Genomic DNA, 12,289 nt, shown 5'->3' with positions numbered 1-12,289 from the left:
ACACCATCCCATCTGGTCATAAAAGTGGGATAAAGTCATCCCACATAGCATAGCTAAAGCAATTGAGACCCACAATCAGTAACCAACATGACCTTCTACCAAGGTTCAGGTTATAAATTGATTAACTACGTGCTTATAATTTGATCCCCACAAGTTCAAACATTTATTTAGCTAATAAATGTTCTAGATCTCACATGGTTTATAATGTCATAACCACATTGTGTGCGATCTCTAATCATCGAACATTTTCAATATTCACCCCTACTCCACTAAGAAATCTATTAGTCTGAGCGACTGATAATATTTTTCGGTTCAAAACACGAGTTCATTATACTTATAATTGGTATCAGAAAATTGTTGGAAGGATCATTTTGGACGCATTACACTAAAAGAAATGAGCACTTAATTGAGACATTACTTGCGTAAAAAAATACAACAGAACTATTTGGATCCCTAATCTTTTGGCGACAAAAGGCAGCAATGAGTTGGAGAAAGGCATAGGCCACAAAACCTGAAGCCACCATTCTGAGGGGTTTCCAAATCAATAGCCAGCAAAAGCAACATACAAAAAATCCATAACAAAATACAATTGGTAAAAAAAGGCTAATACATATTTAGTCAAACATCTGCTAAACCATAAGACAGCCACAGACAGACAGACAAGGGAAGAGAGGGGCCTAAGACTTTTTGAGTATAAAATGGCTAACAATTGCTATTTACAAAAGGATGCCTTTGGTTTACTCTCACTCATTCCAAAGATTTAAGAAGCCTGAATAACGCCGCCGCTTCTCTGATCCGAGAGAATTCGATGCAGAAAGCTTGAACTTCGATGAAAAGATCTTTCACTGCCAACCAAAACCAAATCGAGGTTAAACTAATACAAAAATCGAGGTGCTTATCAAACGATTAACAAGCTGATACGAATTTGTCTTACATTCCAAGGTAAGTAGAATTGACATTAAAATGAAAAGAAAAAGATGGCAAGAGAACTAAATTATAACAATCCTAACAGGTCATTCAAAAAACTGCAGGTTTTTGCACACTGAAAAAGCCTACTCTCTGCTTGAAAATAATAAAGGCGTGCCCTCATAAGAGCTTTGAGCCAAGCTATCCAAAGAGATCTACAATTATTGACAGCTTATGCAGATGTTATATGGAAGGACTGTTATCCAAATACGACTAAATTCTTCCTCTGGGAAATCCCTCACAACGCTATTGCTATCGACCGAACATATTCTACACAAATGTATGCCTTACGTGGCTATCCCCCCAGCTGAAATGCCAGAGACACATTTTCCTTCACTACCCATTTGCTTGGTTTTTTCTGAGGAAGATTTTAAACTGCTCTGGCTGGTCTATAGTTCTAGCATTCGACGTGAAGGATTTTCTCGATTACATCCTCTCGGACACCTCTTTAACAAAGAAAAATGTCTAAAGGATTAATGAAAGCACATTTATGGTGGTCAACAGCGGTCTACGGCAAGCAGCTGTTATTAATAACTCATGAGGTTGAGACACTGTTGTAACCTACGGGGTTGTATTAACAACTCCAAGATATTGGTTACATAGGGACAACGTGGATTTGGGTTCAAACCCAAGACCACCGACTTAATCAACCTCGTTGCACTCTTCCCAACCCTACTCTAACCCGTTTTAGATAAAGCAGCACAGGTTGTCTGAACACAATTTAGACAAGCAATTGAAAAACATGACTACAATACTAGTTAACTGAACTAGCCTGACAATTTGTATTTTGATACAGGTAGCAAACATCAAAATACCTATATGATCCAGCATGCGGCACATATCCATTACGATTATCACATCACACAGGAGATTATACTTATTATTTCATAATTCTAGACTTTTCCAATCACATTCCAGTGTTTGTATCTCTAATTAGATACATAGATAGACGCAAAGATGTCAAAGGAAACTAAGGCTGTAGAGGAAATCACAAACCAACTACTATAGAATAGGATGAACTACATTCTTAGAAGTGAAGAATGCATATAATGACTTAAGTTCAAGCAGCTGAGAGGAACTTACCGTTGATGATGTTATTTCGAATTAAACTCTGTAGAAAAACACATACAAGCCGAACTAATCTGTTCTGCATGTACTTATCCTGGGGAAAAATAAGAAATAAAAAAGTTTAGTATCTTAAAGATGTTTAAACTAAAATTCGTAAACCAAAACTAGCATATTGCAGTCGAAAAATTCCTCATCCCTCAGTGAAATATAAAAGACGTTTGAGAACCAAAACCACAGAGATGCCCTTACATAACAACAAAAAAAACTTAAGAAAACATAAAAAAAAAATAATAATAATAATAATAATAATAATGACAATAATTAAACTCTTGCTCTTGTCACCCATAGTGGAGTCTTATATACAATAATAGGGTCCCCTCAACAGTTTCTCCCCAATATGATATTCTTCAGGTCGATCCAAGGTACTGTGCACATGCAAAAATATGGAAGGGAATGAATAGGAAACATTTCAGCCACAGTAGAGCGTTTGAGGAATTCAAAACTCCAGAAATTCTGCCGGTGTTCTCTCTCTAAACACTTACGTTTGTTTTGCTTTTTTATTAACATCAACTGGAAAGTATTATGGTGATAGTTCCTGGCTTGCACTAGCCCCCCTATACATATTTTTCTATGAGCAACCAATCTTTTATTAAGTTAAAGGACCAAGTAGAAAGAGGATCCCCCACCCCACAGAAAAAAAAGAGTCCAACAAAGTGGAGGGAAGAACATCATTCGCCATTTACACAAAAAAAAAAAAAAAAAAAAAAAAAAAAAAAAAAAAAAAAAAAAAAAAAAAAAAANCAAAAAAAAAACAGAAAATTTACAAAATGAATTTGAGAATCAAGAGCCCATAGGGAAGCATTAAAATGCACTAAATTCAACATATCCTTCGATGATCTCTCCCTTAATACAACTTCCTATTCTTTTCCAGCGAAATAAACCATAAAATAGTAAAGAAACCAGCCTGCCAAAGATCAGCAACACTCCCCCCACCCCCCAAGAAGGGGTCATAAAAAACAGAAAACCTACTCCAGCACCTCATATACACTTGACACATTGGCTAAATTGAACCCCTACCAAAGGCTACTCCAAGACTCATGATGATAAAAGGACACAACTACAATAAATGATTTAGGTCATCGAATTTGCTCTGATAAAGAACATATTAATTTGATCCAAAGACACAAGAGGCTATCCGCAAGCATAATTTTTCCCAAGAGACAACCAACAAAGCAAAGGTTCAAGGGACGAGGATAGTCCTTGAACTGTTAAGATCCTTATCGGCTTTCATCTCCAAAAACATAAGAAATAATAATTCAAATAAGAGATTTGAGTTCATAAAAGNGGATTTATCCAACTAAGTATAAATAGAAAAATTAGGCCTATCAAGGGCAAACATTTTTCAGTGTCAGAATCAAAAGAAACATGGGCTATGGCTATCAAATCAGAGGAAAAAACATAGAATTCAATCCCACTAGATAGCAGCATCAGCATATTTTTGGAAGAACTCGAGCATTTACAAGCTGAACCAAATGGTCTACCCCATTAAGAACTATTCAGCATCAAATGCACCACAGTCCTAATGAGTCCAAGGTAATACAAGAAGTACAAACTCTCACTGAAAAGGGACACATACAACCACGCTTGAGTTGTTGTGCTGTCCCAGCCCTTCCAACTCCTAAGAAAGATAGATCTTGGCACATGGGCATTGAAAGCAGAGCAATCCACAAGATCACAACCAAGCATTGATCCACGGGGAGGTCATCATTTGAGATTATCTATACTAATACTTCCACTTCTCCCTGTTGATCTTGTTACTGATATTCCTTCTCATGTGGATTTTAGTGGTGCAGCAGAAGAGGTGGCTAAGAAAATCGTCAAGTTGTCCAAGGATGCTCGTGACTAACATGAAAGATCAAACATTGTTCATAAGCGGGCAGCAGACATGCATTAGGAAATTTGGCCATGGTCCATTTGAAGAAGTTTTGACTGCCTACTGGTCATCATAACAAGCTCACTCCCAAAAAGAATGGTCCTATTTGCATATTTCAATGGATTGGTTCTACTGCTTATTCATGTAGCACTTCCACCAACAATGACATCCACCTTACTTTTACATGGCCGATATTTTTCAACTACCATGCCCCTGACTGCTTGAACTCATGGTCAACTTCTTTTCTACGACAGGTGGAATTGATGTAAAGATCTTTGGGATCTTCCAGATTTTCTGCAAGTATTTTTGTAATTCTAAGTGATCTTTCAAGATTTCTTTTGTAATCTTCCAAGATCTTGTTAATCTTGGAATTGACATTAGGGGTTAGCTAGACTACTTTTAGGATAGTATTTTTCAGTTTTAAGCACTTTTTCCATTAAGTTGTAGTCGGCAAAAGGGTATTTTAAATGAATTAGAATTGGAATGGTTTGATTCACACATTAGACTCTCGACACCTTTGCCTTGGCAGGGCCTCAAACACAAATTACAGAACGATTCCACTTTTGTTGTTGTAGATTGATATGGTAGGTGGTACCTATTATTACTTGCAAGAAAACAAATGATTTTGTGCATAAAGAAAATAATGAAATAAAAAAAACTATTTTTTTTGCAGATATTGTTCACTGACAGAGAATCCCAAAATCAATTAGAAGGCATCATGATACAAAAAATCTTAAGCCATTCTTGAAAGAGTTTGTACAAATAATTTGATGACAAAATTAGGCAAAATATAAACTTCAGTCCCAATGTTTGGTTATTTTTTTCAACTTAGCCCCACAGTTTAAACAGTTCAATTTTAGTCCCATATGTTTTAATATTTTTCAATGTCCCTCACAATTGAGGAATTTTTTCTTCTAAGTCTCTCTTTGAGAATTATTTTCAACATTTCTTATGGAGTCAAATCTGGTATCTAGTGCTAATATATCGGCTTGGATAGCTAACCTCCACGAGAAGTTAGATTGGAAGGAGAAACTTCTTTGTTAAATAAAGATCGTTAAAAGGAAGATGGAGATTCTTCGCCAGTACTTGATTGGGTTTTCAGAAGTCTATTCCAACTTCTATAGGCAGTTCGATATTAACTCTCTTGATTCAATTTGATGTATTAGTTCTTTGTGAGGTTTTTAAGTTTATCATACGTTATGGGTTGCAGTTTCTTTGTATTCCTTTACTTTTCCTTTCTCACTCCTTTTGGAGTTTGTATCCATTAAGCAATTTTCAATGAAACTGTTATTAAAAATAAATAAATAAATAAAAAAGTATCTACAACAAAACTTATATTTAATTTTTTATCTAAAATAAAAAAGGACATTTATCCTCTATCCTTGGGGGGGAAAAACCATGTGAGCTCACAAAGATGAAGGAAAAAGACCTAATGAGCAATGAGAACTCTAAAACTAAAGCCAAATTTCAACCCCAAATCTGGGGATAGAACAGACTGAAAAGCGACTAAGTTTTGAATCCTCATGCGAAGGTTGGGAAAATCAGCTCCCAGTAATAAACAAAACTCTAATGCATAGAAAAAATATGATGTGGCCAATAACTTCTACTATTTCTAATCCTGATGATTACTCATAATAACACATTTCCTATGATTTCCAAAATATCACTTCTTCCAAACCAGAAGGCACAAGAAATTCTTTTAAACAATTAAGAATATGCTAAATATTCAACTAAAACCAATGTACTCAAATAAAAAGTTGAACCTCTTTGCCACCACTGGAGCTGTCTGTCGCTAAAAGCTGGAAAACAAATGCCCTCTCATATTTTTCAGCTTCCTCATCTGAAGCAGCCTGACACCCAATGCACAGCAGGAAAGGATAAGAGAAAAATCTTACTCAGAGGAAAGGATAAGAGAAAAATTCACAATTACTAAAATTAACCTTACTCAGAAGGCAAAGGATAAGAGAAAAATCTTCTCTTTTTTCTTTTTTTGGAAAGGAAATTAAACTTTTCATTGATATTGATAAAGTGGAAAGAGACTAGCGCTCGAACATACAAAATTTCGAAAGAAAAAAAGATGAAAATAACAATAAGAAAGATATGAGAAATGATTACAACTGAAAGTGAGCTCAAGCCAAATAAGACAAAAAATCTGAATCTAAAAGACCAACAAAAACTTGGAAAGAGAGCATCATAAAGAAGCCATGAGACAAGTCGTGCGGAAACGAACAAGCCAATGTAGCAAAACATCTAACCAAAAAACTAATAAGAGATAGTTAACTGCAGTAGACCATAAAACTCTAAAATTGGCATCATGAGAAGAATGATAATCGGACATGGGCTGGGTAACACCCCCTTTTGAAAACCACAGAGCAGATCAAAGAACCAAAAAGCAATACCCCACATACAAACGAAGAAAAACAGCCACAAAAATTCCATGAGATTGCTACTAATTCTGACCAAACAAAGTAAACGCAGGAAACACAATTAAACTGTGACTTCCAAAAATCGAGAAGGAATTGACTGGCATCTGAAGACCACACGCTGCAACAAGAAAAGAGAATTTTGCTGCAATTAAGGGAGAAGATACCGGTGAAGCGGCTGCTGCATTAGGCTATGCTAAAATTGACCCACTGGCTTCACTAGAAATAAATTATCAGTTAACAACTCTTGTCTCTACCCACCTTATCAAGAAACGCGCAAATGTGGAGGCAAATTGATTGTATCTACCCACCTTATCAAGAAAAACAACATTCTACATTTTAGGGAAACAAACCACCTACATAGCCTAAAACCACACCCCTGCCACACTAGAGCCTCGAAGGCACAATCCCCAAAGGATCAGCCACACTATGTTGAAAGATGAACAAACTTGCTAAGCATCCCTCACCATTTCACTGTACCCAGCAACACCACATCCCCTTCTTTTTTTATATGAAACTTTATCCTATCAAATGATAAAAACACAGTGAGGCCAGCCTAAGGGCAGAGAGGGTAAAAGGAAACCCCTCTCAACAGGAAACTATCAGAAAAAGGCTCTCCAATTTGTAAGGGCCTCTCCATCCAAATTAACCAAAGGATGGCTCCCACAATATATGCCCAAAGGGTCTTAGCCTTACCCTTAAAGCTCATACCCATCAAAGCTTCTATCAGCCAAATTTACACTCTATTTGGTAAACAAAACAAGAGGCAAAGCTCTTTGAAAATAGAGATCTATTCCTTAAAGGTGAAATGGTAGTGAACGAAGGAATAGGTGGTCTAAACTTTCCACCCCTTTTTGCAAAGGTTGTATTTTCAAAGGAGAGAAAATCCAACTTTGAAATCTTCATTCCTATGTGCAATGTTAAGACTTATGTACGTTAGGGACCACAAAAGTATTTTCACCCTTTTTGGGGACTTATGGTTTCTAGATTTTCTTCACCCAATGAAAACTAGCCACTCTTCTAGGGTTCTTCTCTAGGCTAGCTTGGAGATAAGGACCCGTAAGNCATTCCACCCCTTTTCTGCAAAGGTTGTATTGTCAAAGGAGAGAAAATCCAACTTTGAAATCTTCATTCCTATGTGCAATGTTAAAGACTTATGTACGTTAGGGACCACAAAAGTATTTTCACCCTTTTGGGGGACTTATGGTTTCTAGATTTTCTTCACCCAATGAAAACNCAGTTAACAACTCTTGTCTCTACCCACCTTATCAAGAAACGCGCAAATGTGGAGGCAAATTGATTGTCTCTACCCACCTTATCAAGAAAAACAACATTCTACATTTTAGGGAAACAAACCACCTACATAGCCTAAAACCACACCCCTGCCACACTAGAGCCTCTGAAGGCACTGTCCCCAAAAGATCAGCCACACTATGTTGAAAGATGAACACACTTGCTAAGCATCCCTCACCATTCCACTGTACCCAGCAACACCACATCCCCTTCTTTTTTTATATGAAACTCCATCCTATAAAATGATAAAAAAACACAATGAGGCCAGCCTAAGGGCAGAGAGGGTAAAAGGAAACCCCTCTCAACAGGAAACTATCAGAAAAAGGCTCTCCAATTTGTAAGGGCCTCTCCATCCAAATTAACCAAAGGATGGCTCCCACAATATATGCCCAAAGGGTCTTAGCCTTACCCTTAAAGCTCATACCCATCAAAGCTTCTATCAGCCAAATTTACACTCTATTTGGTAAACAAAACAAGAGGCAAAGCTCTTTGAAAATAGAGATCTATTCCTTAAAGGTGAAATGGTAGTGAACGAAGGAATAGGTGGTCTAAACTTTCCACCCCTTTTTGCAAAGGTTGTATTTTCAAAGGAGAGAAAATCCAACTTTGAAATCTTCATTCCTATGTGCAATGTTAAGACTTATGTACGTTAGGGACCACAAAAGTATTTTCACCCTTTTTGGGGACTTATGGTTTCTAGATTTTCTTCACCCAATGAAAACTAGCCACTCTTCTAGGGTTCTTCTCTAGGCTAGCTTGGAGATAAGGACCCGTAAGCTTCCAGCATCCATTTAAGATGATCCTCTCCCACTTGTAGTTGTACCTCATCCAATTTTCCAATGAGGGTAGCCCAATTATCCATCTCTCAGTCAAACAAATTTCTTCTAACCCCCATGTCCCACGTTTTTCGCCCAACAATCCAGAAAGAACGACGGTTGCTTCTTTCTTTGTAGTTATGGTGTAAATATCAAGGAACAAGGTAGAGGAACACGATCAACATGCATCTTCCCCAAAAAAAAAGACTTGTTGGTCGTTTCTAACTGTAAGCTTAGTGAAATCAAAGAGGCAACCTATATTTTTTACTATATCCATCCATAGTCGTCCCCTTATGTTTCCTTTGACAATTTTTCTCATACAACTATTCGAGTCACATCCACACATCCCCTTACTTCACTCCACCCAAACAATCCTCCCCCAAAGATTTACTAGCAAAATTCAAATGTCTCCTGCACAGCCGTCAATGTGTCAGAACTTTCTCACTGCGATACGAAGAAGAGTAGTTCTTACTTTCTAACAGAACAATCATTGAGATACAAAATAGTGGAAAGCAACCAGTGTCGCACTCAATACTAAGGGCCTACTCAATGGAGGCCAATGAAAAAGGAGTACCCTCATCCACGGTCTTTCCCTTAAAGCACGAGCCACGCTGCACTAAAATAAGGACTAGTCCTTAAAGGCTTAAGTGCAAAGCACAAAATAGAAATCTATGAAAAGAAACTGGTTCTTTAAAAATAAAGAAACTAAGTTTTATTTAGAATAATTGATGAGGTCAATACAAAAAAAGAAAGCAACAATTCAAAAGGGGCTTCAAAAGGTTAATAAGTACTATAAATCTACAAAAGGGGTTCCAATTCAGAGGTAAGTTTGTCCATAGTTTACAACTATGTTAAATTGTTTAGGTTTTCCTACCCAAGGTGTAAAATAGCATACATATACAATGATGTCAAGCTGTTGACAGTTAACAAGAATTAAATTGTTAAACACCAAATTGAAACTGAATGACATTAAGTTTTTTCAGTCAAAAGGTATAGAGAGAAGGAACTCAAAAATAACATGCTGTGACGAGTCATAAGGAAGCATACTTACATTCACAATAAAAGATATAAACGGATTGGAAGATGATTTCTGCGAGGAATATGTCTGGTGAAGAATGGAAAATCCCACCAAACGTTGTGTGGCATGTAGCAACTTCTTGCGCTGCATTTTAGACCCATTAACCAATAATCCATAAAGAGAAAGCAGTCAAGCCTTCAACATTTAATGACATCATGCAAAATATAAGAAAAACAAATGGAAATAAACACACCAAAGATGCAAGAATTCAAGCATCACTATGCAAACATGTTTCTATAGCGGGAATCAAGATTATATCCTAATTGTTCTTTTTTGTTTTGGTAGGAATCACACTTTCATTAAGATGAATGAAAGAATGTACAAGGGCATACAAAAAAAGACCAAGCCCGACAAAAAGGAGAAGAGTTTGACACAAGCTACTAAAACGGACTCCAATCTAAAAGAACAAGATTAAGCTCATAATTGAAAAAGAAGTTTAGTAACTGGCACCCGTAAGGAAGCATTAAATCTAGCCAACCCCCAAACATCCTCATTCCATCGCTGAATCTCTCTAAAAATTATATTATTCCTCTCGCTCCAAATGCCCCACAAAATACCAAAAAAGTTGTCCTGCCACAAAACTGTACCCTTCTCCTTAAATGGAGTGTTCAAGAGCACCTCCTCCTCCTCCATCTGATTTCTGTCACCTCTATGCTACCTCCGACAAACCCCAAACAATCTCAACCAACAACTCCAAAGAAAGTGAGNACTATATCCTAATTGTTCTTTTTGTTTTGGTAAGAATCACACTTTCATTAAGATGAATGAAAGAATGTACAAGGGCATACAAAAAAACCAAGCCCGACAAAAAGGGAAGAGTTCGACACAAGCTACTAAAACGGACTCCAATCTAGAAGAACAAGATTAAGCTCATAATTGAAAAAGAAGTTTAGTAACTGGCACCCGTAAGGAAGCATCAACTCTAGCCAACCCCCAAACATCCTCATTCCATCGCTGAATCTNACTGCCAACCAAAACCAAATCGAGGTTAAACTAATACAAAAATCGAGGTGCTTATCAAACGATTAACAAGCTGATACGAATTTGTCTTACATTCCAAGGTAAGTAGAATTGACATTAAAATGAAAAGAAATGGAAGGCAAGAACTAAATTATAACAATCTTAACAGGTCATTCAAAAAACTGCACGTTTTTGCACACTGAAAAAGCCTACTCTCTGCTTGAATATAATAAGAGCTTTGAGCCAAGCTATCCAAAGAGATCCACTCTTATTGACAGCTTATGCAGATGTTATATGGAAGGACTGTTATCCAAATACCACTAAATTCTTCCTCTGGGAAATCCCTCACAACGCTATTGCTATCGACCGAACATATTCTACACAAATGTATGCCTTACGTGGCTATCCCCCCAGCTGAAATGCCAGAGACACATTTTCCTTCACTACCCATTTGCTTGGTTTTTTCTGAGGAAGATTTTAAACTGCTCTGGCTGGTCTATAGTTCTAGCATTCGACGTGAAGGATTTTCTCGATTACATCCTCTCGGACACCTCTTTAACAAAGAAAAATGTCTAAAGGATTAATGAAAGCACATTTATGGTGGTCAACAGCGGTCTACGGCAAGCAGCTGTTATTAATAACTCATGAGGTTGAGACACTGTTGTAACCTACGGGGTTGTATTAACAACTCCAAGATATTGGTTACATAGGGACAACGTGGATTTGGGTTCAAACCCAAGACCACCGACTTAATCAACCTCGTTGCACTCTTCCCAACCCTACTCTAACCCGTTTTAGATAAAGCAGCACAGGTTGTCTGAACACAATTTAGACAAGCAATTGAAAAACATGACTACAATACTAGTTAACTGAACTAGCCTGACAATTTGTATTTTGATACAGGTAGCAAACATCAAAATACCTATATGATCCAGCATGCGGCACATATCCATTACGATTATCACATCACACAGGAGATTATACTTATTATTTCATAATTCTAGACTTTTCCAATCACATTCCAGTGTTTGTATCTCTAATTAGATACATAGATAGACGCAAAGATGTCAAAGGAAACTAAGGCTGTAGAGGAAATCACAAACCAACTACTATAGAATAGGATGAACTACATTCTTAGAAGTGAAGAATGCATATAATGACTTAAGTTCAAGCAGCTGAGAGGAACTTACCGTTGATGATGTTATTTCGAATTAAACTCTGTAGAAAAACACATACAAGCCGAACTAATCTGTTCTGCATGTACTTATCCTGGGGAAAAATAAGAAATAAAAAAGTTTAGTATCTTAAAGATGTTTAAACTAAAATTCGTAAACCAAAACTAGCATATTGCAGTCGAAAAATTCCTCATCCCTCAGTGAAATATAAAAGACGTTTGAGAACCAAAACCACAGAGATGCCCTTACATAACAACAAAAAAAACTTAAGAAAACATAAAAAAAAAATAATAATAATAATAATAATAATAATGACAATAATTAAACTCTTGCTCTTGTCACCCATAGTGGAGTCTTATATACAATAATAGGGTCCCCTCAACAGTTTCTCCCCAATATGATATTCTTCAGGTCGATCCAAGGTACTGTGCACATGCAAAAATATGGAAGGGAATGAATAGGAAACATTTCAGCCACAGTAGAGCGTTTGAGGAATTCAAAACTCCAGAAATTCTGCCGGTGTTCTCTCTCTAAACACTTACGTTTGTTTTGCTTTTTTATTAACATCAACTGGAAAG

General features: G+C 36.8%; 1 protein-coding gene and 1 long non-coding RNA gene across 2 annotated transcripts in view; both read right to left on the bottom strand.

The window, feature by feature from the left end:
• Positions 1–386: 386 nt before the first annotated feature.
• Positions 387–2,769, bottom strand: LOC111777172. The gene is made up of 2 exons (XR_002812350.1): positions 2,050–2,769; positions 387–845 (listed from the first exon to the last, which is right to left on the bottom strand). It is a non-coding gene; the product is annotated as an uncharacterized LOC111777172 (long non-coding RNA).
• An 8,919-nt stretch (positions 2,770–11,688) lies between these two features.
• Positions 11,689–12,289, bottom strand: part of LOC111777126 (CCR4-NOT transcription complex subunit 11-like) — an 11,983-nt gene continuing 11,382 nt past the window's right edge. Inside the window, exon 11 of the mRNA XM_023656585.1 lies at positions 11,689–11,805. Coding sequence (XP_023512353.1) covers positions 11,704–11,805 — 102 coding nt within the window. The 3' untranslated portion in view covers positions 11,689–11,703. The remainder of the gene's footprint in view (positions 11,806–12,289) is intronic.

Source organism: Cucurbita pepo, chromosome LG16 (assembly GCF_002806865.2).
Source record: "Cucurbita pepo subsp. pepo cultivar mu-cu-16 chromosome LG16, ASM280686v2, whole genome shotgun sequence".
Classification (NCBI taxonomy): Eukaryota; Viridiplantae; Streptophyta; class Magnoliopsida; order Cucurbitales; family Cucurbitaceae; genus Cucurbita; species Cucurbita pepo.
Note: the sequence above shows the minus strand (reverse complement) of the source record. Positions and strands in the feature narration are given on the sequence as shown.